A 27,775-nucleotide genomic window follows, 5' to 3' on the forward strand; every position below is an offset into this window, starting at 1 on the left:
AGGGCCCATTGCATCTCCCCCGCAATGGGCTGTGTTGCTAGTCTTTTCCATATTTGGCAATATAGTTTTTAATAATCATTTATTAATAGAGGGGTAAGGAAGATACAAAGAGTAGTAATATAAGTAAACAAGCAACATAACTGAAAAAATCTACTTCTTAATTTTAATCAATTCATTCAAAAACATCTGTGGATGGACTGAGATTACCATATGAGAAGAATGGTGTTTCTAGCTGCTAACCTCACACACCCAATTCTGTGCAATCAGCTGTGCTGTAGAACTTATTGCCAAAAGCCTTTACCCAAAGGCAAAAACTTTTAGAACAAAGTCAATTATTTGATTCATACATTATGGTCATGGCCTATTGTTTGTGTTTGCCATCAAGTCACAAATGACTTATAGCAACCCCATAGGGTTTTCCAGGCAAGGGACTTTCAGAGGTGCTTTGCCACTGCCTGTCTCTACATGGGCTGAGAGAGTTCTAAGAAAACTGTCCCAAAGTCACCCAACAGCGGCAGAGTGGGGAATCAAACCCAGCTCTCCAGATCCACTTCTCTTAACCACTACACCACACCGGCTCTATGGTCTATTTTAACTATGGTTAACGTGGAAAAGCAGTTTTTGGCCTGCAGGCCAAAACAACAGTTGCCTCAAGAAATGTTGGTTTCATTATCTTTACTGTTTACCCGTTTCAGCCCCAGAGACCTGACTGGTTTCCTGACCTGTCCAAGAGTAGGGTTAAGATTGAATGACTATGTTCATTTGTCATACAAAACTATTGTGAGGCCTAATAAAAAATCATGGTTTTGTTTATATATCCCATCTTTGTTTTGTGGCTTAAGGCAGCTTACAATTCCAAGATTTAAAGTGTATAATACACCATAAAGCTCCATTAACTATTTTCCTTAAGAAAATGTCTGCAAATTCAACCCTGTTAAAAAACCCTTACAGCTAAAATGACCTTATAGCATTTCCTGAAAATGTCTAAAGATAGCGTTCCCTCTCCCACTCACTGTATGGGCACTATACAGAAGGAATGGGTTCTAGTAGATGTTGAACAAGCCGTTGACAACCAGAAGGTGACAAGTAGAAAGCCTCCTTTGGCACATGGGGATGCATGGAAAGAGGTAGCTTTATAAATAGATTTATTTACTTTATTAATATGTGTATTCTAAGCCATGAAGGGCTTTTACGGGTCATAACCATCATAACCATCACCATCACTGAATTGAATTCTGAAATGGTTTGACAGCTAATGCAGCTATTTTAAAATAGGGAAGATGCGTCCCTTTAATCTTGTCCCTGATGATATTCAGGTTGCTGTTTTCTGAACTCAAATGGTGTTAGGAGTTCTGTTTCTCCAGTACTGGTGAAAGAATGTAACTCATTTCTTAGAATTTGGTAAACTCAGTACATTGCTTTTTGCAGAAATAAAGATAGTAATCAAAAGGAAACAGTTATTTCTTTAACTAGAGTATGTCCAAATTCTGGATACCTGATTGCCAGCTAACCACAAAGTGTTGATCCCCAGCCTAGTAACACGGTGCCTCTTTTCATACAGTAGTGTAAGTCTTCCATAGTTTCTGAACAAATAGGAAATAATTGGAAATTGAATGAATGACCCTAATTACATGAGTTTGATTTTTTTTAACCTTGTTCTTACATACTTTGGAACTGCCAATCACTTTAATTCTCTGGAGAATTGTGACCTAGGAAGAAAACAGGTCTTTGAGTTAATTTTGGTAAAATAAGAGTTTGCTGCAGAATTAGATCTAAGCATAATTTGAAAGAGGAGGGGATCAAAGAGAGGATCTAGTTATAATTAACAAGAACTTTTTGACACTGCACTAATTCATATAGGCCCTGACTTGAATAGCCCAGGGTAGCCTGATATGGTCAGATCTCAGAAGCCAAGCGGGGGTTGGAGGGCAGCATGGGCGTGTCCCTCCCACCCTCCAGAGCTTTGCAGGGAGAAAAGGTAGGTAAATAAAACAAACCGGCAGCGCCTAAAAGCAACACCCTCATGCCAGTGCACTTCGCACGGCGCCAGCTGGAAGACGCCACTTTCCAAAAGACTCGCTCATTGAGTGTGTCAAGAAAGCAGCATTTTCTCACCATTTTGTGGGGGGGAAGCATGGCACTGCTGCGCTGCAGCAGTGGCAGCCGTGCCAACAGCACCATAGGGATGGTATTTTTACTGTCCCTGAGGCGCTGTTGTTGGGCTGTGCAGAAATAGCCTTAGAAACAGCACATTTTCTAACAGTACAACACAATTTGATATTTTCATGCAAATAGGAACAACATTCTTTTATAGGTATAGTAAACAGGGCATACATGCACTGAAAATATTTACCTTATCAGTTGTTACTTTGTATTTGCAGTGTTTCAAGGCTTATTTTTATAAGGAACCTTGGTGGTATTCTAGCTGTAGCAAACATCAGAGGAGGTGGTGAATATGGAGAGACTTGGCACAAAGGTAACGATTTCTTATCATTTCTGCAACTACATACACTAAGTAGCTCCAAGATGTTGTTTTGTACTTGCAGCAAAAACTGATTTGGAACTGATCTTTCTTTTTTCTCTTCTGCATCCTTTCCCAAAGCCATTTTGAACTACTTCTGAAAAATTTATAGTTATCTTCCATTGTATTGGCCAGGTTATTTTTTTTACAATTTTGTTGAGTATCATTATTTTCATTTGGGCAGTGAGGCTTGTTTCCCAGTAATTGGAACAAGATAATCTGGTAATTTTCATAAAGAGAAACCACTCATGGTAGCATATGCACAGTAGTATTCCTCAAGACAAAGTACCCTTCAATAAAGGAAATCAATTGTAGTTCTCTAATGAGTTTTTAATAAAATTTACCCTGATTCAAGAGGGATTTGTTTTTCCCAATTTCCTGGCTTAATTTCTTCACCAGTCCATGTATTGATTCTAGTTGGAAGTCTGTTGTTTGTTAATTTCATAGGCAGGTATTTATGAGTTTTAGAATTTAGAATGGCTTAGATTTTGTGGAGAGGATCTTGGTTAGCTGGAACATTAGCATGCTGGAACGTTAGCATATAAAAAAGAGAAGCAGTTAAAAGTACTTCTGAAATCAGACAATCAGGTTTTAATAATCTACAAGGAAAAGACAATAGGTTCTACTAAGATTCATGTATAGATTTTTATAAAATACTTATATCCATGATACACATAATATCATTTTTTTATGCAATCAATGTTGTGGATCATTTTTTAAAGTAATGTTTTCTATGCCTGTAATTTGTAGTAATTAACCTAAGCTTGATACCAAGACAATTTGTACAAGTTTATATTGCTCCTTATTTTCAGGAATGGAAAGACACAGGAATCAGTATTGAGTGGTTTATTTTTATGTGTAGCACAAGATTATAATTGAACACAGACCATGGTAAATGGGATGTATTCATATGTTAATGTCAGCTGTTTGTGCTGGAAGCGATGAATTCAGTGCCTAATCACAGCCTGTATTTTACCTATGATTTTTTAAAAAGAGTTTTCCTACAAAACTTCCCTCCCCACTCCCCCCAAAAAACCCCAGCAAGGAACACCCAAAATCAACTGATATAACGATACTGGTCTTTAATTACTTTGTCTATATAATTTCTGTTTCCCACTAGTCAAAATTCGAATTTTATTTCATTTTCAATTCCTTGAAGCATAGGATATAATTTGAGCCAAGGGACTAAGTCACAGAGCTCTGTCAATATGAATTAATAATAAAACTCTACCTTTGAGTAGGACAGAGTACCTTTTTTGATCTTCAGAGGCATTGTAGACTTAGGCCCTTTCCGCACGAGCGGAATAGAGCACTCCAGGGACAGCAAAAACACCGTCCCTGGGGAAGTGTTTGCACAGGAGGCAGCAGCGCCATCCTGGCCACCCCAGAGCAGCGTGAAGCTGCCACTTTAAACCTCGCAAAACTAGCGAAGTTTTTGCAAAGCGGCAGCTTCCCACCGGCTCAGTGTGAACTGCACCACCAGGATGCTGCCGCTTTTCCTGTCGCCTCCACTGACCTGCCTGTCCAGTGTCGCTCTGGAGGGCTGCAGAGACCAGCCCACGCTGCCCTCCGACCCCTGGAAGACGAGGTCAGTGGAGGGAACCAGAGGAGAGGCGGCTCTGTGCTGAGCCCCCTCTCCGGCTGGGGGGGAAGTCAGGGGTTGCTCACACGCTGCAGTGCGAACAGCCTCGGAGCCTCCACCAGCATAATTCATGCCAGTGGAGGTGCGTTTCCGTGCGTGTGTGGAAAGGGCCCGAGTGTACTGAGGAAAGACTCTCTTTTTTTGAGGATTTAGCTTCTGAGCAGTCCTGGGTATAATAGTTTGTTTCTTTACAATGGTGGGAGACAGATATGCATTCCCAAGTTTTCATGTTTTGGTCCATTTTTCTAAAGCAACTTTTGAAAGCATAATGTGAAATTAGAGTGTTGTTAACTTTCCTGATAAGCATTTTTCAGTTTAGTCAAGTGATCTTTGTACTCTATTGAGTTGATCTGCTGGAAATGCCAGATCCAAAAAAGTATATTGTTGGAAAGTTTTTAAAAAATCCCTGCTCATGTACTTTTTGCATCGTCAGGTTTCTGTATCTTAAAATGCCATGAATGAACATAATGTCATAAATGTTCTATTAAGCTAGAGCAAAGCTGAAGACACTCATGGTCACTTCAATCCTGAATCTGCAATGCACAGCTTTTAGATGTCTCAGTTATTAGTAACATCACTTGTTCTATTTCTCAATCCTCAGTCCAAGTATGTATTATTCAAGGCTTCTGAAAGCATTAAAGTTCTTAGCAGAAATGTTTCATGAATTCTTTCTTGAAAGAAATCACAATAGTCTTTGTATTTCTCCATAGCATGAACAATTAAAATGCTAATGAAATTGAAGTCTCACATCCCAAGCAATTCTTTTTGCATGTACACACACAAAAACAAATATTCTAAATCAGCAATAATGAGCGTGTCTGCATGTGTGTTTCTAAACACAGTTTCGTTGTTTGTATTTAGGTGGTATCCTAGCCAATAAACAAAATGGCTTTGATGACTTTCAATGTGCTGCAGAGTTTCTTATCAAACAGGGATACGCTTCTGCAAAAAATCTGACCATTAATGGAGGTTCAAATGGAGGCCTACTAGTGGGTAAGAATGGTTTGCACGGTCTTGGTTTTTATGAATTTAATATAAAGTGAATCAAGAACCCATAGGGTATGTTCTGAAAGGACCTTTTTAAACATGGCATCATAATGTGGACTGAATCTCGTAATTAGCTTCTCCATCAGCGTCCAAATGTTGTTGAGGTCTGTAGAATATCAGTTACCCATTTAAGCAGTCATCTGCCATTATGAACTGTGCATATCACTATTGCTCAGAGGCATCTGTTCTTCTTCCAATAGGTTAGAATTAGCTATGTGCAGAAGAACACAGTGTATAAAAAATAACGGATGTGGAAGCAAAGGGGCCAGACGTATTAGAAACCAGCTGAATGAATGTTCAGTCCTGTATAATTGCCAGCGTCTCCTACTCCACTGTCCTCTATTTCAAGTTTGTGGCTTTTGTGACTTTCATTTTCTGAAGATTCATATCTAAGACCAAAGCCTCTCTTGAAATATCAGCAGAAGATGACCAGCTGCAGTGAAACATCTTAGCATTTCTATATGCAGCAGCCTGGTCTAAAAGTTTTGACTGTGGCTTTTTCCTGCCCAAATTAAAGTGCTACTGACACTGATGCCTCCCACCTTTCGCCAGCACTTAGGAATGAGCCCAGTAGTGCACACACCATTTTGAGTAGGTTATAGTCCATTAACTGCCATTCTGATAGCATTCCAACATGTTATTGGCTTTTGTCATAATCTTAAGTGTGCGTGCTTGGTTAGACCAATGTGCATGTAAGGACCGATATGGATATGTGGTCATATGAGCTAATGCAGTAGAAAAGTCAATTTCTACCGCAGTTTCAGTTGGTGAGGCAGCTGGAAATGAGCACATGGTTGGGAACGTCAGAATGGCTAAAGAGAAAAATGAATTGTGAAAATTGGATTGAAGGAATTCTGTGATGTGGACATTTAGCCATGTGCAATTCATTCATTTAGGTTATACCAATAACCCATTACTGAAAAATTATTGCTTAATAAACAAGGGATCTTTTGTATTCTATGCTTGGTAATATAGGTAAGCAAGACGGTTAATTGTGCCACAGTGGCAGAAACCATGTGATGTAGAGGTTAGAGTGTCAGACTAAGATCTGTGAAACATAGGCTCAAATCGCTCCTTTCCCATTGGGGCTTGCTGGGTGACCTTGGGCCAATCATATACTCTCAGCCTAACTTTACCTCACAAGAAGAGAGGAGAACAGTGTAATGTGTTTTCTCCACAGTGGGCACCGAAAGAAGTATAAACAAAGCAGGGGGAACACTAAGAAACCAAACCCAGTCATTCAAATTACCTTTTATGTGATTCATAAAGTTAAAACAACCAAGTAAATGAATTTCTGAGTAAGCAGATTCCATGTGTCAGGTCTGAAAATGATGGTGTGTGTCCTACAATCTGTTTCCAAAAAACAACAGGGCATTCCCATTGTAGAAAAATAAAGGAATTATTTCTGCTAATTTCCCCCTCCTCTGCAGATCTCCACTTTGTTTCCTATTCTGATAATAGTAATAATGATCCACTGATCCTCAGGAATAAAATGGGGGGATGGGTTGCTGTGGGAATTGTATCCAAGAATTCATGAAGGAAGCATGCCAATGCTTGTTTCATCAGGGCATTTAGGTAACTACTGTTGATGCTTTTTCCTTAATCCTGTTTTGTGTATGCACTGTAACAAGCTGAACCCTTATCTTAGACATATTACTTATAAATCCATTGAAATCTATGCCAATTCATGATTATTATTATTATTACTATTATTGATACAAAAGAGTTATACACAGCAAACAAGATCAATATGCTGGATTTTGTATTACATCACATCAGCCGACACTTCCCAAGCATTTAGGACTGTGTGATGTATCGACGAATAATGCGTGCAGAGCCGAGTAGGGTGGCCTTTTGCAGCTGACATATGGTGATTTCCGGTCAGCCAATTGTTTTTGGCGCAGTTCAAGATCTTAGGCACTGCAACCATGCGTGCCGATCACCACTGGGACCACCTTTTACTGGTTTTGTGCCAGGAGTCTTTGGTAGAAGTTCAATCCTTAAATCCAGTGATCGCGGTAAGTTTTTCCAGTTGCTTCTCATCAATCCTTCTTATCACTCAGGAATTCGCAAACATCAACTATCCACACTCTTTCTTTTTTTTTTTTCCTACAATCGCGAGGTAATAGGAGTATTGTGTTGCAAAATCCTTTGTCAGTCTGAATTTCTGGAAGTCCCAGAGTAGTTTTTATATCGTGTTCATTTTCAGTGACCTTTTCTGTGGTTTTGTTATTCCACCAGTTCTTTGTCACAGGTGCAGATGGTAGTTGTGGAACAAGTTCCAGTGAGTCATCTGAGCAACAGTATTATGCCTCTGCTTGTAGTCCGGCCTGCCTGATCTTCTGCAGCAGCTAAGCATGTGGATCTATTGTTTCGTCTGCTTCCTGACAGAGAGATTCGCTGCACTTCTGGGATCTGTAGTTGATTTTTTCAATTCTGGGCTCTTTGATGGGCGCTTTGTTTGAATCTTTCGCTTGTTCTTGGGCTGCAAAAAAGAATCAAGCTCTCAGTCTTCTTTTTCAAAGTTCCATTTTAGTGAGCCACAAATCCAGGTTTCTTTTTCCCTTGTCAATTTTGTCCTCAAATTTTTTCTAGGAACTGTCCATGTGGAGACCCTTCTTTTGCCAGTTTTCTCTCGGGTTTTGCAGTGTATTTTACTGCATATTCACTCTTTGTCTTTTTTGCACTTTGAGCAGTTCTTTCTGCTGTTGACTTCCATCAATGTTGGTTCTTCACTGTTTTTTCACATACATCTGCGTGCATGTTTCTCTTCTTCCACCGCTTGTTTCTAATTTGCAGAAGCCCTCTACCTCCTGATTTTCTGGTAGGTAAAGTTCTTGTCAACATCACTACTGCCGTGGTGTAATGAGTAGTGGATTGAAAACATCAGTTTTCTTTTGTTTTTTCTGTCCAGATCATCCAGCCTCGCTTCTTGTGTCCAGTTCACAATTCCAGCAGTGTATCTGATGACGGGTATGGCGCTCCAGGTGTTGATAGCCTTTGGATCGTGATTCCCCGCCAAGCTTTCATCTCTAGTTTCTTCAAAAATTTTTTCTTGACCCTTGGACATATTCTCTTCGCTGACCACATTTTTCACATGTCCATGCTTGATGTTGTCCAGCCGTAGTAGTATTCCCAGGTATTTATAGGATCTCAGTGTTGATTGCAGAACTTTATGGTTTTTTCCATTAGGCATCTCTATGCCCTTTACTGTCAGTAATTTTTCCTTTTCTTCTATGCCACTGTGGCGCATTTGTCCAAGCCGAACTCCATACTAATGTCATTGCTGAAGATTCTGGACTGTGTTGGTCAGTGACTGAATTTCAGTTTCTGGATTTTCCATAAAGCTTTTTAGGATCATCCATGTACATATCAAGTGGGAAAATTTTGGTAGGAATTTCTTCTTGCAGCTTTGATAGCCCAGTGTTTGTTTTTTTTGTAGAATTGTTGACAGTGGGGATCATTGCAATGATGAACAAACACAAATGGTGACAGTGAGTCACCCTGGAAAATTCCTCTCTTGATGCTTTTTTCGACAGTTCCCAGTAGCTTTGGCTGCCTGTTAACTAACAACTCAGTTTTCCAAAGTGTTTCATTGGCATTTTGAGTAAACCGTTGCTACATACTCTTTTCACAAACCCTCAATGACATCCAGACATTTGATGATCCCAACTGTGTGGCAGTGAGCTCAATGCTTTTTTTAGTAAATCAATCCACGCTTGTATAGCAGATTTGTTTCTTTGGCGGCTTTTGCAGTTCTCCAGTGCATCATTTTATCAACTTCAGAAGCTGGATCTTTGGTGCCCTTCTACTTCTTTCTTCTTTTATTACCTTTTTGTTCTACTGGCAAGATGTTATTTGCCTCCAAGTAATCTTGGATTTGATCAGCAATTATACCTGTCAGCAGTTTGAACATTGTAGGCAAACACGTTATTGGCCTGTAGTTTCCTGGTATTGTCCCTTTTGCTGAATCTTTCTGTATCAAATATGTTTTCCCAGTTACTATCCATTCACTGATGTTTCCAGTTTGCAGCATTTCATTGAATTGTTTGGCCATTTTTGAGTGCAGGCTGGTCAGATATTTGAGCCAAAATCCATGCAACTGATCATTGCCAGGTGATGTCCAATTTTTGACTTTCTTCACTCTTTTACTGATCATTTCTGTTGTTATTTCCAAGTTTCTCATCTTGTTCTTTGAAAATTTCTTTTCAAAGTCTTTTATCCACCCAGCATTTTTGTTGTAGCCTTTTTCTGTTTCCCACAAATCTTTCCAGAATGTATTTGTAGCTGTTTTTTCTGGTTTTTCATTCTGAACAGCTGCCTGCTGATTCAGACTCTGGTAGAACCGCCTTTGATCAGATTGAAAAAGTTGATTTTGTTTGTACTGGATGACTCTAGCTTCATATCGTTCAATTTTTCTGGCTGTTGCTGTGATTTGTTGTTTCACGATTTCAAGTGCTTCTTCAATTTTTCTTGTGTTCAGCCAGTATTTTTTAATCAGGTTATTCTTTATTTTGACATTTTTCAGTTTTTGTTCCTTCATGTTCTTCAGATTGCTTGCATCTGATCGTCTGATTTTTAACTCCAACCTGATTTTCCATTTTGGTTTTCCAGTCATTTTTCTTGCGGGCTTCAGTTTTTGTATCCCCAATTCTTGTGTTACAGTCACTGCTGTACTGTGTGCAAGCTGATTAGTTTCTTCCATTGATGTTATCTGGATAGTTGCGAGTGCAGCATTCACATCCTCCATTAGGGGTGCCAGATGTTTTCTTGGTACTGTTTTCAATGTTGGCAGTCTTTGCCTTTCTTCCTTTGATGCAGCATAGGTCAAAATTTTCTCTTTAAGTTCTTGTTGCCTTGTGGTCAATGTGCCAGGTGTACGAAAAATGGCCACAGGTTTTTCATGCAAAATTTCTGCATTTTCTTCTGGCTCAAAATGTTCAGTGGACTCAGATATTGTTAGAACTCCTACAATTGTCTCCACAGTTGCCTGTTCTACTGTTTCATGATTTTTCCGTATTTCTTCAAGTTCGACTTCACTGAACACCTTGTTCCTGGTTATGAATCGCCTCTGGTCAGCACATTATTATTATTATTATTATTATTATTATTATTATTATTATTATTATTATTATTATTATTATTATTATTATTATTATTATTATTATTATTATTATTATTAATTTATTTATTTATTTATTTATTTTATATACCGCCCTATCCCCGAAGTTTAGAATTACCACCAAATTATCACACAAAACCATGTAATAAGCTTAATAGCGTGGTGGACTATTTTATTTGAACTGTACGTTTAGAAATGCCAGTCTATTTAGAAATGCCCTTGCTATGGAGTTTTTCTTACCATATCAAAAATATACGCAGAGAGAGAGAGAGAGAGAGAGAGAGAGAGAGAGTGTTAATTGAGAGAAATTTTCATTTGGAAGACAGTATAGTCTTTTATTTTAAAGCTGTAGCACTTATGTTTTCCCCAAAGGAGATGCTGGGATTCTCCACACCCATATCTAGGTAGATGTCTAAATCTGTTCATGGACTTGTAGTCAGCAGTCTCATTATAAATTGCTGTCTCAGATGTAAAGGCCTAGTGCCACGTTTCCTCAGATCATACTCACTGAAAAGAAAACAGAACTATTGGCACCAGTCCAGAACACTGCTTCTTTCCAGTCTCATTACTAGAAGGTGACACTGAATAAATTTGAACAGCACTCCCAAACTCATTCATTTGCAAAACACACTTACCCATTAACCTCTAGAGTATAATAAAAGTCTGAGGTGTAGACTTAGGGCGTGATTCTGAAACAGCTGCGCAACACTGATGTTTTCATTCTCCAGTTCAGATGCCTGATATCTGGTCTTGAAAATGCAGCATACTCCAAAATTTATGCATCTTCTACCTGCATTGGTTAGAGCTCTGGTCAGTCAGGGAAAGGAGTCCATAGGCTTGTATTTCTAGACACAAACTGATTTTCCCACTGCTACAAATCATCAAAGTGTTAAGGCTATAATCTGGGTAGTGTCCAAACCGCAGAAAATCCTGGAGTTTGCTGAAGAAACTGGTATCATCAACAGAGACAAGTAGAGTGCAGCGCCGTAAAACATGTTCCTGGGTTATGGCCTTAATTGGCCAGTACAATTGAAGAGAAGATTTACACTGTCATTCTACAAAAAGAAAAGCCCGTGTGGATTTTTGAATCCTTTGGATATGAAGCAGTTAATGTTTTGTTTAGGTGGAAGAGAAGAAAAATCCTTATACATAATTTGCTAAGGGATGGAATGTCCTATGACAAATCCTCAACCAGTGGGCACGCAGGACTCACTTCTGCACACCTGTTGGTGGAAAGCTCATCCTCCCAACATTACACCCACTGCCTTTCCCTGACCCAGGAGCAAGCCTGCAGGATAGCGCCAGTGTGCAGTGCACTGCCTCACCAGTCCAGCTCAACCCTTCCCACTCCCTCCCTCCCATCTCCCAGGTCCCAACAACCACACGGGCAGCACCAACTTGCCATGTGCTGCTTCGCCAACCCAACCCTCTCTCACCCGTCCTCTTCCAGGACCTAACCAGCCACCTGGACTGGTGGGGCACCCCAACACCCTCTCCCCACCCCAAACAACAAGGCGGCCCCAGTGGAGAAGTGCCACAAGCCGCTATCTTCTTTGCCCTGGTTGCGAATGAGAGTCTTGCATTTTATGATAAAAAGGAGTGGTCTTCTTGTTTTCTTAAGTAGAAAACAATAAGAGGTTCTCGTGCCAGTGTACTCTTAACATTTCACAAATGTTACAATCCCATTCCTGCTTTAAAAATTGCTGTTTCTATCTGCCATGTAGCACTAATAACTACATTAAACATTAACATGAATTGTCTGTCTGTTTTTTCTTCCCATATCTTATCAAGCTGCCTGTGCCAATCAGCGCCCAGACCTCTTTGGCTGTGTTATTGCTCAAGTAGGAGTAATGGACATGCTGAAGTTCCACAAATTCACAATTGGCCACGCTTGGACAACAGACTACGGCTGCTCAGATTACAAAGAACAATTTCAGTGGCTGTACAAGTAAGAAAGAGTTCTTCCTTCGTGACTTACAGCATGCTGTGCTTATGTGCCAAATAATCTTGAATTGTAAATCATGCATTTCATATGAAAACTCTTTTTCTGTCTTACCCCCTAATAGCTGAAGATAAAGTAATACTACAAATCTTATGACCATTTTCTTTGTATATGGCCTATTGAGTTCAGTGCCCTGACTGGATGACCCAAGCTAGCCTGATCTCATCAGATCTCGGCAGCTAAGTAAGGCTGGCCAAGGAATATGGGGGTCCTTAGGCAGAGGAAGGCAATGGCAGAGAACCCTCTGTTAGTCTCTTATCTTGAAAACCCTGTTGGGTTGCCAGAAGTCAGCACACAAACATCAAATTCAGGAAATGATTCACATGTACAAAGCCAGAATATGGCTTGGAATATGTCTTAACTTCAATTTTAAAATGTATGTACAGTCAGCACACATGCATCATTCTTAAAAAACGTAACCTGCTGTTGGAATCCATGTGCACCATTCATATGTAGATTCAGCTGTCCCTGTTCACACGGGTCAAACAGGCAGGATAATCAGAACTCATATCAGATCCTCAGCCCCTTATATATCACCTGATAAAGCTGCCAAAGGACTACAGTGCATCAAGTGTACTATTTCTTTTTCAAAGGTTATATGTGTTTCTATTCCTCTTACAGGTATTCTCCACTTCATAATGTCAAAATACCTGAAGGAGATGGAATCCAGTATCCTGCTATATTACTTCTCACAGCCGATCATGATGATCGTGTGGTGCCTCTTCATTCCCTGAAATTCATTGCTACGCTGCAGCATGTTGCAGGTCGAAGCCCCAAACAAACCAATCCTCTGCTCATTCATGTTGACACCAAGGCTGGCCATGGTGCTGGAAAGCCAACCGCTAAAGTGATAGAGGAAGTGTCTGACATGTTTGCCTTTATAGCACGATGCCTAAATCTGGAATGGATAGAATAAATCATAATGGTCTCTGTTAGAAATCAAGGGCTTTAACATCACCTTATAAACAGCTAACCAAGCACCTGGTAAAGTACTTACATTTAAGAATGGCAACTCCCACTTTCCCGTCAAGTTTGCATCTTTTCTGTTTCTATTCAGTGTTTACTTGGCTTCTCATTTCAGTTCTGGTCATTTGTTTTAAATACACGCACTGATAACCAGATGGATTACAGATGATCCTGTTATGTAGACAATAGAGTCGTGGTGGTGGTGATGATTATTTCATACAAAATGCTTTTAAATGTAATTTTTCTCCCTGTAAACATTCATCTCACTTGTAATTAAATGTAAGTACTGTTCCAGTATAAACTGTCATCCATGTTTTCTTTATAGTCACAATAACTGTTGGGATTACTTCCAGGAATTATTACCAGGACTTTCCCAATACTTGTCATTAAAAATGCTGAGTAATTTCAGATGGTGTGTTAGTAAAGACTAGATTTTGCACATTAGATTCAGTAAGCAGTAATACAATATTTTATTTATGTAATTCACAAACATTGGGTTTTTTGAACCTCAGCTTTCATTTTTAAACCATATTAGGTCTACAGATCTGTAGTACTCAGCATCCTGTAAGTGGACAAAGCAGTATGTAGTTAAAATCAAATGGTAATACCTGGGCCAAAGGCTGTTAACTAGTAACATTTTTAAAGGAAAATATACTGAAACGGTGTTTCTTCCTGCACATGCCAAAGTTGTAATGAGCCATATGAGAATGAGAGCGCAGCTATGAGTTTTAAGGGGTGAATGGTTCTACAGAAAAACAAGAGCCCATGAAGAGTTACCAGAAATGTGCATGGGAAGAAGGGCTGGCAAGAAAAAGGTGGATACAAATAATTCAACAAATATCATTCATCTTATGACACTTTTGTAAAGTCAGATATGTGTTTGGGACTTGTGCACCTAATAATGGGTGAACTTTTCCTGGTCCTCCACAAAATGAATTTGAGTTTTCTGAGCCTTCTTGGAGAATTCTCAGCTGGTCCAGGCTGCAGGCTCAGGGTGTCAGATTACAGTGTGAGGTTTGCCTGGTATGTGAGAACTACCAGGGAACTACCAGCCGTTAGGGAAACAGAAACAGAGCAGGGAAGCCAGAAGGGGGATTCAACAGTCTACCAGAACACATGGCCAATAGTCTGTGATGTGAAGTCCAACTCCTGTGAGTCTGATCTGAAGATCAAAATCTGTAGGAAGAAGCAAGATGGAGGTCAGCAAGGCAGCAGTCAAGTTGCACAGTTATGTCCATGTTTCTCTGCCTTCCAACCAGCCCTCTTAAAGACCCTCACAGGAGATTAATCGTAGTTCTGTGAGGCCTCACCAGACTCCTGTTCTAAGACAGGGGTAGGGAACCTGCGGCTCTCCAGATGTTCAGGAACTACAATTCCCATCAGCCTCTGTCAGCATGGCCAATTGGCCATGCTGGTAGGGGCTGATGGGAATTGTAGTTCCTGAACATCTGGAGAGCCGCAGGTTCCCTACCCCTGTTCTAAGAGATGCTGATGGCGGGCCAGCAACCAGGCTATATATCTTTTAGCCTGCATCTCCCTCTGGTGTCTGCAAAAAGATCCACAGGCTCAGATTACCCCAGTGGACTAACCCTCATGACTTCTTAGCTGATGTTGAGTCAGAAACAGGAGGTGCTTCTGCAGACATTTCAGGCTCAAAGCCCTGCCTCGCCTGCTGTTCAATTCCACCTTGCTTTGCCTGGTCTGTTCTCTCAACCTGTTTAAACTGTGACTGGACTGAGCTTTCCAGCTCAGGACTTCTCACTGTCCTGACACAACAACATAAACATGCCTCCCCCCAGGTCTTTAAGAGGTTACTCTATTCCAGTGATGGCGAACCTATGGCACGGGTGCCAGCGGTGGCACTCAGAGCCCTCTCTGTGGGCACGCACAGAGTTCATCATGTAGGGGGAATTACCTGTGCACATTAATCTAGGCTGGCCTGGGCCACTGGGCTCGATTATTAGCATTAAACCTAAGACCTAGTTTTGGGGAAGCAGTGTAGGTAACCCTGTTAAGTGCTGTTAAACCCCACTGATTTTCATGCGAAGAACTAAAGCACGATCCTTTACCTGGGAGTAAGCTCGGTTGCTGGCAATGGGGCTTGCTTCTGAGAAAACCCACCTAGCATCGTGATTCCCCCATTGGAAGAGTTGCATGGTTGCTTCAAAGCAAAGCCACCGACTACCACCCGAAGCTACTCCCTGAAAGTAAGACGACCGGAGCCAACCGTTTTTTCTAAACGAAAACCTCAGCATTCAGGTTAAATTGCCGTGTTGGCACTTTGCGATAAATAAGTGGGTTTTGGGTTGCAGTTTGGGCACTCGGCCTCGAAAAGGTTCGCCATCACTGCTCTATTCAGTGCAACCCTTGGGAATCTAAAATGTCTAAACTGAAACTACTGTACTTTAGTCACTGGAAAACAATCTCTTGAAAATACAACAATGCTGGGAAAAATTGAAGTAGGAAAAGAGCAAGAAGAAGAAAAGTTTCTTTTCTCTACATTTAAGGAGTCTTCGAGTGGCTTACAATCACCTTCCCTTCCCATCCCCAGAACAGGCCCACCATGAGATGGATTGACCCAATAAAAGAAGCCATGGCCCTCAGTTTGCAAGATCAGAGCAAAGCTGTTAACAAGAGGATGTTTTGGGGGTCATTGATTCATAAGTCTGAAGCTACTTGGTGGCACATAATGCATGCAAACAGGTCCTCTATTGTCGAAGGCTTTAACAGCAGGAATCACTTGGGTGCTGTGTGGTTTCCGGGCTGTATGGCCGTGGTCTAGCAGCATTCTCTCCTGACATTTTGCCTGCATCTGTGGCTGGCATCTTGGAGTGAATGGCAGGTTTACTCGTGGCCTTGGACAACACCAAGCATAACACAGATACCAGTTTTAAAGCTGCGGGTGTGGGGAGAAGGGAAAAGAGCCCATCCTTTTCCCATCTGCTCCATTCAACTTCAGGCTGTTGCATAGTTTGCAGCACTGCATTTCCCTAGAGTTTTCCATTTTCCAGGGTTTAAGAAAGCTGTAGCAAGATATAAATTTGTCCAGGTATAGCTTACCAGTACGCTTGAGCAAAAAAATTAATAAAATTCAGATTTTTTTTCTGGCTTTAAAATTATTGAAAATCTTTTAAAAATCAAATTTCTGTTCAGAAAACCCCAAAATATTCAGGTTTCCCCCCCAAAAAAAAAACTTTTAGAAAATGGGTCAATTTGGGACCTTATGGGGAATTGGGGGGGGGGTATCTTTTCTGTTTTCCCCCTGTAGGGGATGCATTTCAAGACTATGGAACCAACTTGCAGGGCAGCTTTAGGAAACTCTCTTGATGAGATCACCCAAGTTTGGTGAAGTTTGGTTCAGGGGCTGCAATTTTATGGATCCCCAAAGAAAGTACCCAATTTCCCATTGTTTCCAATGGTTTCTAATGAGAGATGGGACCTACTCCTTTGGGGGTCCCCAAACCAAACCTCACCAAACTTTGTTGCTTTTATCAGAAGGGTCTCCTGAAGTCACTGTGTAAGTTTGGTGCCTCTACCTTTAAAAATGCACCCCTTACAGACACTTACAGAAATCCCCCAGATTCTCCTATTGAACAGACTTGAGTTCATTGCAGCCAATGGGGAATTTCTGAGTTTGTGTGCAGGCAGAACATTTTTCAAAATAGAGACACCAGACTTTCAGGGTGATAAGAGCATCCAGGTTTGGTGAAATTTGGTTCAGGGGGGTACCCCCATTGCCCCTGAACCAAACATCACCAAAATTGGATGCTCTCAGGAGAATTTCCCAAAGCCACCCTGCAAGGTTGGTACCTCTACCTTAAACAGACACCCCCAGAAATTCCCTTTTGGCTACAATGGAGCCAAGTTAAGACTGAAGAATCTAGCAGGCTCCTCAGCAGCTATCTACAGTGTGTAAAATTCCCATCTTAGACTTCCATGTGTCAGGAAAAAAATTAATTACTTTTTTCCCCACCAGAGACTTCCATGTGCCTTGTTGTTGTGTTTCAAACTTTTAAAGAGTAATCTGGTTATACCAAGAAGCAGATCATAGGAAGACTGTGGTATGATGAACAGGGCAAAATGTAGGACATCGAATTTCAGTTTCATCTAGATTAAGCCTACTCCAGGTTTGAATACCAGAAGTTCATACTCTGAAATGAAATAGTAAGAAAAAGAGTACTTCAGAACATGTGCAAAATACCAGGGAATCTGGTGCTTTGAGTTAAAGATATGGGACGTATAGCCAACTTACATGACCACTGAGTTGAAGCCATTGGACTATCAAGTTCAGCACTGTCTACTTAGGTTAACTATATATGGACTCCACAATTTATGGCAGGTCTTTGTGAACACATAATTCCTGAGTTCCTTCAACTGGAGATGCCAGGGATTGAACCTGGGTTCATGTACACGGCATATACCCTGCCAATGAAGCCCACTACTGGAAATAGTGCAGTTGCAGTACAATAGGGCAAGAATTAGTGAAGATTTAGGTTTAGCAAAATGCTTAATTATTATTTATTTCAGTCTAGCCTTCCATCCAAAGAATACAGGGTTGCATACATGATCTTGCCAAACCAGTTTTTACAACCACCATGTAAGTTCTAAAAGATTGATTGGCCCAGGATCCCCCTCACAATTCCCCACCTCATGAACATCATGTCTTCATGGGGACTATATCCCACAGACCTCACTGGCTGAACCTGATTAACAAAGACAAAAAAAACCTGGTAGTAAATTTGAAAATCTTTTCTAGCCAGTAAATTTCAAGTGCTTTACGATGCTCAATTATTCTTAATTGGCTTTCCAGGCATCTACTACTGAGATTAGTTCAATGCAGCTCAGAAGGAAGTGTTATAATAATTAGAATCTGTGTCATAATAATTAGAACAGTCAAAGAAATAATTTACCAGAGCATGATGTTCTGGATGACTTTGGTCAGACTTTATTCAGATACAGGTGTGCTGTTAAGAAGTCCTAAGTATCAGATCATTTAATTTCTGGCAAAAGATACACCTCAACACTGTTCCTGGCTCGTCTTGGGTATAGTACACAAATAATACTGTCAGAGAATCTTTGCTTTCATTTTATTCTATATTATACCATAATTCTTTTAATCTTTAACACTGAATAGCTCAACAGAAAATTATACCAACCATTTCTGCTACGCAGATAATTAAACAGAAAACACTTATATAGGTCCATAAAAAATAACTTACCCAAGTAAAAAGCAAGTCATAAGCAAGAAGCCCCTTCTAAGAAGCTCATAATCCAGTTTCCCATATTTTGGGGTGTTTTAAAATCATATCCTAACCATAGCAAGTTTTCTCGCTTGATAAGGGTGTACATTCTTGGCTAACCAATTATCTTATAACCTCAAACACTATACAAAATTATCCATACTTCAATATTTTCTTAAAGTACATTAAAACGTTTCTTGCTACTTTCATCTAAATGAAATCAAGTTATAAATAGTGATTACAAGTTTTTCATACATATTAATCTTTCAGCCCTCAACTCACATACCCTGTCCTTGCACTATATCTGTGAAATTGGAAATTCTTGCTGTGTTTAGACACTTCTGCTCCTGGGCCTCAACACATATCTATTAATATAGATTAGATTGTATATAATCTACACAAAGCCATATAATTGTACATCTTCGTTTCTTCCCTTTTATGTTCCGGCTCTGTAAAGTCCATTTGCCCGGTTGAGCTGAGAGTCTAGTCCAGCTACACCCCAAATTGTCAATGATGTAAAGTTCTTAATGTCCTGATCTGTACAAAACATATATTTTAATTTATTTATGTGTAAATGTTTTATACCACCTTTCCAGAGAACTTGTGCAAGATTGAAAACAGTGTTGCTGCTCATGATGCCACTATTCTTCCAAATGCATAGCAACTTTGTGGGATGACACCTGGGTCTCACAGGTCCTAGCCCACTATACCAGACTGGCTTGCCAATATGTACATTGCCAACAAAACAAAGGCAGCTCTTTGAATAATGTGGATAGAGGCACTGTCGTTCCTGCCTAGGGACATGGGGTACCCCTTGTCCCTGGGCGCATCGATTGAGGTCACGTGGGGGGCGCCAAAACATCCTCCTACACAGGGAGGGATTGAGCAAGCTCTAGAAAGCAGGCACTGAAGCAGCCGACTGTTCCCAGTGCCTGTCGTAGCCCCGCCCACTCTGTACGGTGGCCTGGAGTGTCCAAGGGGCGGGGGAGAAGTCCCACTGGGCTCCCAGGAGCAGGACTGGGGAGCTCCGCCTCCCCTCCCTGTAACCCAGCATGCCTTATTCGCCTTAAATTAAGTGTGGCATTACTCAGAAGCCTTCTCCCCGGCAGCAGGCATAGGAAAAGGCAAGCTGAGCAGGGAGTCCAGAAGCAGCAGCAGAACTGAAGATGATGCTGACGTTTGCTTGGTAAACCTTCAGATAGGGGGTGACTTGTGAGAGATTTACATGCTTAAAAGTTAATTCCCACTTGCACTGGCTTGGAGCTGTTTCTCAGGCTAACAGCCTACCTCACAGGGTTGGTGTGAGGACACAATTAGGAAAGTGGTGGGGAGAGAGCCATGCCTGTTTTGCTGGGGGTAGGAGGTGATTTGTGAGAGATGATGCTGATGTTTGCTTGGTAAACCTTGGGGGTGACTTGTGAGAGATTTACATGCTTAAAAGTTAATTCCCACTTGCACTGGCTTGGAGCTGTTTCTCAGGCTAGCAGCCTACCTCACAGGGTTGGTGTGAGGACACAATTAGGAAAGTGGGGGGGGGGAGAGAGCCATGCCTGTTTTGCTGGGGGTAGGAGGTGATTTGTGAGAAATGATGCTGATGTTTGCTTGGTAAACCTTCAGATGTGGGTGACTTGTGAGAGATTTACATGCTTAAAAGTTAATTAACACTTGCACTGGCTTGGAGCTCTTTCTGAGGCTAACAACCTACCTCACAGGGTTGGTGTGAGGACACAATTAGGAAAGAGAGTTGGTGGGAAGAAACCCATGAATGTTTTGCTGGTGGTGGAAGGTGTTTTGTGAGCTGGTGCAAAAAATCATTGTTTGGTCGTTGTGAAGGAGGGTGGTCATCCATACCTGGGGGGGCGGGGGGGGCACCAAACTCAGATTTTGTCCCCGGGCTCCAGTTTGCCTAGATTCGCCCCTGGATAGAGGTGACTGGGAACAAATTACTGTAAAGGTGTGTGCTGATATTGTATGATAACTCTGTAATGACCAGAGGTTTTTTATTCATGGATAGAATTAATGACAGCATTATACTCTGAGAGCCCACTGCTGTGTCCCATGAACAAATGGTTTAAAAACTGCTCTTGGTGCTACATCTCAAATTGCAAGGTTGGAAAACCCTCTTGCTGCCAGCAAAGATGATGTTCATATACAAAATGCTTCAACTGTCAAACCAGTTCCTGTAATGATGAAGAGGGACTGATTTGGTCATTGTAGTGCACATTCATTACACCAGCCAGCTGATAAAATGTATCCAAGGCAGCTCTTTGATTTGGACTATACGGTAACCATAGAGATCATGAAGCTTTTACCTGTTTCTTTTCAACAGCAATGTGTGGAGGCTAATAATATGATGTGCACATCTAAAGGACAATGATAATAATGCTCCTGTTCAGCAGGAATATCTGAAGCATTCCTGGTCTCTCTAAAGCAGTGGTTCTCAAACTAGATTGTGACCCAAAAGTGGTTTTCTCATGTGGATCACAGGACTGGGAGAGGATGCTGTGGCCTTCTTTTTGCCCCACAGTGGGAAAAGGAGGGAGGACAGAGATGTCACATTCATTCCTCCTCTGGTTTTTATCTCCATTCATTCTAGAGGTTTGGTTCACTTTTAGGCAGCAGTGAGGAGGGAGCTGGTGCGTATACCCAATGGCGTAATGTCCATTGGACAATGTGGGCATCTACCCGGGGCTCAGGAATTTTGCAGGGCACGCTCCTGCGTTTTTATTTTTGGTGTTTTTTTATATTTTGGTGTGCAGGGGGCACATTTTAAGAGCAATCGGCACCAAAATTTCAGGGTATCATTGGGGGCCTGTACTGATGGTACCCCCATGTTTGGTGCAGTTTGGTTCTGGGGGTCCAAAGTTATGGACCCCCAAAGGGGGTCCCATTGTTTTCAATGGGAGCTAAGGAGATGGGGGCTGCATTTTTGAGGTTCCATAACTTTGGCCCCCCTGAACCAAAATTAACCAAACTTGGGGAGTGTCATCAGGACAGTCTCCCTGAAATTTTGGTGTCACTAGCTTAACAATTGCACCCCTGACAGGCACCCCCAGATATTTGCCCAAGAATCTTACTTCTGAATTGATTTCTTTCCATTGATGTCAATGGGGAATTTCTGGTGCAGCCTGTGGGGTGCACATTTCTGAAGGCACAGTCACAAAGCTTTCATGGTATCTTCAGAAGACTGTCCTGATGACATCCTTCAAGTTTTGTGAAGTTTGGTTCATGGGGGATAAAGTTATGGACCCCCAAAGGGGTAGCCCCTATCCCCATTGTTTACAATGGGAGCTAAGGAGATGGGGGCTGCACCTTTGAGGGTCCATAACTTTGCCCCCCCCAAACCAAACTTCACCAAACTTGGGCAGTATCATCAGAACAGTCTCCTGATGACACCCTGAAATTTCGGTGTTGATACCTCTAAAAATTCACCCCCTGCAGGTCAAAACGTGAAAAACACCCAAAAAAAACGCATCCAAGAATCTCGGATGTTACCGCAAGTTCAGATCGTGCAGTGTTCGGATTGGGCCCTTGGCCCTCCGAGCGCCTCCAAACCAGCTCAGCTCAGCCCAATCCATGGATCGGGTCGAGCTGAACCGCCAAGCCTTGCTGCCTGTGCTCCGCCTCTTGCCAGCCTGCTGCGTCCTCAGATGGATCTTTGTGGGGTGGTAGGACTAGCAGTCAGGGCTGCACGTGCACCTGGCCGACCCACTAACCGTGCTGCTCTCCCCAGATGCTGCTGCTGCCTGCTGCCGCCCGCTCGCCTCCTGCATCTTGCGCCCTTTCGCTGGTAAGGGGGGGGGCTAAGTTCAGCCAGCAGGGAGGGGGGAAGCCACAAGCCACCAGGGGGGGAGGACGGGGGAGCTCTGCCTCCTTCTGCCACCCATGGGGGGTATCAAACTCAGGTTTTGCTCAGAGCTGCAGTTTGCCTTGTTACGCCCCTGCGTATACCTTATGTCCACTGCCCCTGAGTCTGCATTTGATGCACTATGGTAGAGGATCCCAAAAGTTAGAGTAACTTTAGCAGTAGGTCCAACTCTTAAAAGTTTGAGAGCCATTGCTTAAAAGCTTGTATCTGCTGTGTCATTCTCCACACCTGCCTCCACACCTTTCCCTCCCTCTGTGGAGAATTTAGAAGATTAATTATTTTCCCTCCAATTCCAAATGTACTGTTTGGATGAGTTATGGTAATTGTTCTAAGGAATTAGATCTTGTTTGTCTGGGAGATTCATTAGTTTCTCTGTGGATGCACATGCCTAGTATGCAGCAGCATTGAGACAATTCCTTGTTATCTAAAGTAACTTCCACATATAGACCGAATCCCCACCGGGAAATTCAATCAAGATCAAACCAAGTTTGAAAATAAACTGCACCTTTTCATTGAGGTTTCAACCTCCACACCGCAGCATGTTTCCAGTGAAGACATCTAGGCCTATCTCAGATTCAAGAAATGAAACAATCCCCACTACCACGCAATCGGCTTGGCGGGTCTCTCCTGTTTGGCTGTTGCCTGTGTTGGGGCGGGACCTTTTTTTTCTCCCACAAAAATGTGCTCATGTCATCATGTCAGCACGTCTCCCCCACCCAAGTTTCTGGTAGGTCATTGTCCTCTCATGCTCTTGCGAGAACAGCACCACGCGCACTGACTGGTTGTAAGGCATTTGCGTCATGCTCCATGGCGGGAAATTTGAACCAGGTTATACCCCCTGATTCTCCCCTTCAAACTGGATCGAAGACGTGTTTTTTGAAAAAATAGTCCTTTCAAGCAGGTTCGGCAAAGACGCGGGATAAGGGGGAGAATGAGCGCCAGAACTGAGATAAATCCTTGTTCGTTAGTCAGGCAGTGGGGAGTTCTTCCTGAATCCCTGATATTTCATGTGAGTATCACACGATTAATTGACCATCGGCCAGAGTTACACTGCAATGTCTGCATAGCTTTCATAGACATTCGTGGCAGCAATGGGAGCATTCACACAGATTTCCATGTGCTTCCCTTGCCACAGCTCCATGCAGTCACCCATTTCCCCCAGTGGCTTGAATTCTTTAAAACAGCCATGTTTTGGGGAGCATCCACATGGTGTCATTTATTCACTCTGTTTCTATGTGCCTTTATCCCTTCACACACATTTGTGGAAAACTAGCACTTTCATGTGGGAACATCCTATGTCACATTTTTTTGTTCTCTGTGGAGCTCATGGAAGCATGCCTGATTCTGCCAACCTCCATTTTGTCTTGTCAACAACCCTGACAGAATGTAGGGTTGCCAATCTCCTGGAATTGCAACTGACATCCAGACTACAGATTTCAGCTCCCCTGTAGGAAATGGCTGCTTTGGAGGGTAGACTGTATCGATTATACCTTGCGTAGGTCTTTCCTTTCCTCAAACCCTATCTTTCCCAGGCTATACCCCTAAATTTCCAGGCATTTCCCAGGCCATCCTTGGCAACCCTACAAGAACTGAGAGTGACCCAAAGTCACCCATGTCTGAGTAAGGAACTGAACCTGGGTTTCTTAAATCTTAATCTGAAACTCTAACCATTACAAAACACTACATGACACAACATTATAGATTATTAAGGAAAGAGCCAATATGTTGTAGTGATTAAGGTGTCAGTCTAGAATCTGGAAAACTTGGAAGCATGCTGGGGGGCCCTGGGCCAGTCACACACTCTCATAACCATCCCTGGTTATTATGTGGATGGGAGGCCTCAAAGGAATACCAGAGTTGTGACATGGAGCAGGCAAGGGCAAAACATCTCCAATTTGTCTCCTTCCTTGAAAACCCTACAAATTGCTGTCAGCTGTGACTTGATGGCATAAAAAAAGAACTAGAAAAGGAATGAAAAGATAGTGGTGGGATTTATAGCGCCACAAATTACAGCCATATTTATAACTGTTAAGATTTTACAAGTGCCTACTTCAATCAGTCAAGCAAGAGTTAACTGCTGAAGTCACATGATTGGATCACATGATATGCTTCTGGAAAGATCTCTCTGTTTCTTCTTCCAGCAAAAGAGAAGAGGCAGACACACAGGCACAGATAGACCTCAGACACCCAGACTGAGCACTTGCATAGATAAAGTTTGATATTCCTATATTTAATGTAAATTCATTTGTTATCCAGTCAAGTTCTACATAACAACACACTTGCAACTCTGCTCTGCTATTTGCTCTGCTAATTTATTGCAACAGAACAATAACACTCTGCTATTTAGATTACTCCCATCTCAAAAGGGCATTTTTATGGCAGAGATATTTTGTAAAAGTTCATACAGTATGTATTAATTTATGATACACTGCTAACTATGGCAGTATATTTGGTAAAAGTCCATGTGACTTTTGTAGTTACATTCAAGAAGGTGTCAATCAATAATTTTCCATCATAATAGTTAAATAGAAACTGTATGCTCAGAGACAGAAAACTAAACAACAAGACTAGCTATTGCTTTCAAGCCTTGCTTGTGCATCATTTGATCAGCCACAAAACACTGGTATACACTGGCATTTGGGAAAGCAAGAGGCCATTTTTGCCTTCTTATCAGTGTTTTAAATGCTGAAGCCTGGTGAAGAATCAAAGTGAGTACATAATTAGTTCCATGTTATCACACCTGTCAAATTGCTGGCTAAGGCACCACTTGACATAGAGCAAATTATTCTAAATAATTCTGCTTGTTTGTAAGTCTCACAAATGAGCTCAGAGGATTGTTCAGGACTGTCACACAACTCATCTATTCAGTGATGAAGAACCCCCGAGATCTCTCTGCATAGCTGAGTTCTTCCTGTCAGAGATCCAAGAAGTGTTTCTTTTTTAAAGGCCAGAATAAATTTCAGTCCTCATTTAATATATTGTCTCACATTCCCTCATTAACTTTACCTGATTGCTCACTTCACCCAGTATAAAACATAGCAAGTGCACTGTTGCAAGCTATTTTGAGCTCAACAAATTGTGCTCCTTCACACACACTCTCATTTGTTTTAAAAACATTATCTGCTCTCATTTGTCATCCCTGGGTCTTCTAGATGTTTTCACCTTGCCTACACCTTGAATTATGTGACTTATTAGCATAAAGAAGTTAAGAATGCACAGTTTCTTCAGAACTGAACTTGCTGCCTTAATCAACAATGCATTCCTCTCTCTTTCTTCATCCACACATTAGTAATTAATATATTTGGCACTATTTTACAAGAACCTATTTTTCTATACATACATTTTAGTGCCCTTAGTCTACTCCATGCCCATGTACATAATTTTATCTTAGCAATAATTATCTAAGGTAGGGTAGACTCTCAAGATCATCTGCTGAGATTCATGTCTGACTGGGAGTTTGAGGAGAAAAAGGAAATGGCAAACCTTTCAGTTAGTCTCAACCCCTAGGGCAGTGGTGGCGAACCTTTGGCACTCCAGATGTTATGGACTACAATTCCCATCAGCCCCTTCCAGCATGTCATGCTGGCAGGGGCTGATGGGAATTGTAGTCCATAACATCTGGAGTGCCAAAGGTTCGCCACCACTGCCCTAGGGAATTGCCATAAATTGGCTGCGACTTGGTGACACTTTACATACACACAGACACACTTTCCAATTCTAGTCCAACATTCAAACCATGATGATGCACTAGATTAATGCTATTTCTATAGCACAATCCACATGATTCATCCTGTTTTCATGAAAATTCTTCAAAAAATATGCAGTTTGATAGATTTCTTCTAATATCATACCAGGTAATTCATGATTCCAATGGATTCTAGATAATGGACCAGATCCTATAACTTCACTTGGCAAAGGGCAGAACCTTTTCCATGGTACAAAGCGTCATTCTCAGTAATGAAGAAAAGTAGCTGAGCAGAATGTGGAGGTCCAATTCAATAGTCTGAGAATATGTGACATTTTAGTTGAAAACTAAGCAGGTATCAGCCTGATCAATTCTCAGATGGGGGCTAATGTGTCATATGAAACTCAAAGAAAGACTGAGATTTATGTAATAAATCTGTTTTTGATTCAACACTATTTCATTAACTATCAAGTCACCTTTTAAAACAACAGATGCCTGTTTACAATGGTAGGGTTGTATAATCAGCCAGAATTATCAGACATGTGCACTTTCTGCTTAGAACTTCCTTCTGGTTTGGTTAATTCCTTGTGAATCCTTCAGTTGGAACTAATGATGATTTAGCTTCCTTGACTCCATTTTGTCATTTTAATTACTTTGGCCATGATGGGCCCTAATTCGTTGTGTAAACTTTCATTATCATATTATTTGGAGATATAAACACATTGTTTGCTGTGCCTACTCATTCCTTTTCTCTTTTATCATAAAAATGGATGTGCAAACAATGAGGCTTGGATCTAACATGAATTTGTGTGTTACCAAGGCTAATTGTCATCATTTTTTTTACTTCAAATATGTAAAACCTCCATAGACACTATTGTGGACTCTATTATTCATCATTCTCTGTCTTTCTCATTACTGCTTCCTTTGCAACTGCAGAGCAAAACAAATTGCCCTAATTCTATACCACCATCCGTTCCTACATTGGGTGAATTAATCGCAAAAGAAAGTTCAGAGGCTGGAAGTTCAATGTCAGTTTATGCTAGATTAAGCAAACAACCATGATAAAGGATCACTGACCATGTAAGGCCAGAGCCACACATTGGGGAGGTTAATGGAGGCTTTTCCAAGGGGCGGGGAGGAGGAGGAGGAGTTTGGATTTATATCCCCCCTTTCTATCCTGCAGGAGACTCAAAAGGGCTTACAACCTCCTTGCCCTTCCCCCCTCACAACAAACATCCTGTGAGGTAGGTGGGGCATGCTGAGTCAGCATAACTTGATATCTGCAAGTGCTCTAGGGAGCAGCACCGATCCCCACAGTGACTAGAATAAAACCCACAGGAAAAAAGGCCCACAGGAAAAAGTCCACCGTCATGAATGCCCACACAGAAAAAAGCCCACATGGAAAAATACCCAAATGGAAAAATGGTCTGTATGACTGCAGTGAGGATTGCCTTTCCACATGCTGAGGTCAAAGGGTGTTATTTTCATCTGTGTCAGAGTCTCATCAGGAAAATCAAAAATGTTTGCTTGAAAACTGAATATGAAACTAATATCCTCATCTCTTGCCACATTAGCTTTTATCCCAATCGAAGAAGTGTTTTTGATTAGCTTGTCACCACATTTCCAGATGAAGACAGCTATAATGAGGTGCTCACATACTTCTTTTCTACGTATACTGAGGG

At 41.5% G+C, this 27,775-nt stretch overlaps 1 protein-coding gene and 1 long non-coding RNA gene across 2 annotated transcripts in view; one reads left to right on the plus strand and one right to left on the minus strand.

Moving 5' to 3' along the window:
• The window catches only part of LOC125431074 (prolyl endopeptidase), an 81,721-nt gene extending 68,124 nt beyond the window's left edge, over window positions 1–13,597 (plus strand). Inside the window, exons 12-15 of the mRNA XM_048493640.1 lie at window positions 2,382–2,476; window positions 5,025–5,156; window positions 12,124–12,280; window positions 12,956–13,597. Coding sequence (XP_048349597.1) covers window positions 2,382–2,476; window positions 5,025–5,156; window positions 12,124–12,280; window positions 12,956–13,250 — 679 coding nt within the window. The 3' untranslated portion in view covers window positions 13,251–13,597. The remainder of the gene's footprint in view (window positions 1–2,381; window positions 2,477–5,024; window positions 5,157–12,123; window positions 12,281–12,955) is intronic.
• A 104-nt stretch (window positions 13,598–13,701) lies between these two features.
• Window positions 13,702–27,775, minus strand: part of LOC125431124 — a 39,749-nt gene continuing 25,675 nt past the window's right edge. The window contains exon 3 of the long non-coding RNA XR_007244280.1: window positions 13,702–14,476. This is a non-coding gene — a long non-coding RNA (uncharacterized LOC125431124). The remainder of the gene's footprint in view (window positions 14,477–27,775) is intronic.

The sequence above is a fragment of the Sphaerodactylus townsendi genome, linkage group LG01, assembly GCF_021028975.2.
Source record: "Sphaerodactylus townsendi isolate TG3544 linkage group LG01, MPM_Stown_v2.3, whole genome shotgun sequence".
Lineage (NCBI taxonomy): Eukaryota > Metazoa > Chordata > Lepidosauria > Squamata > Sphaerodactylidae > Sphaerodactylus > Sphaerodactylus townsendi.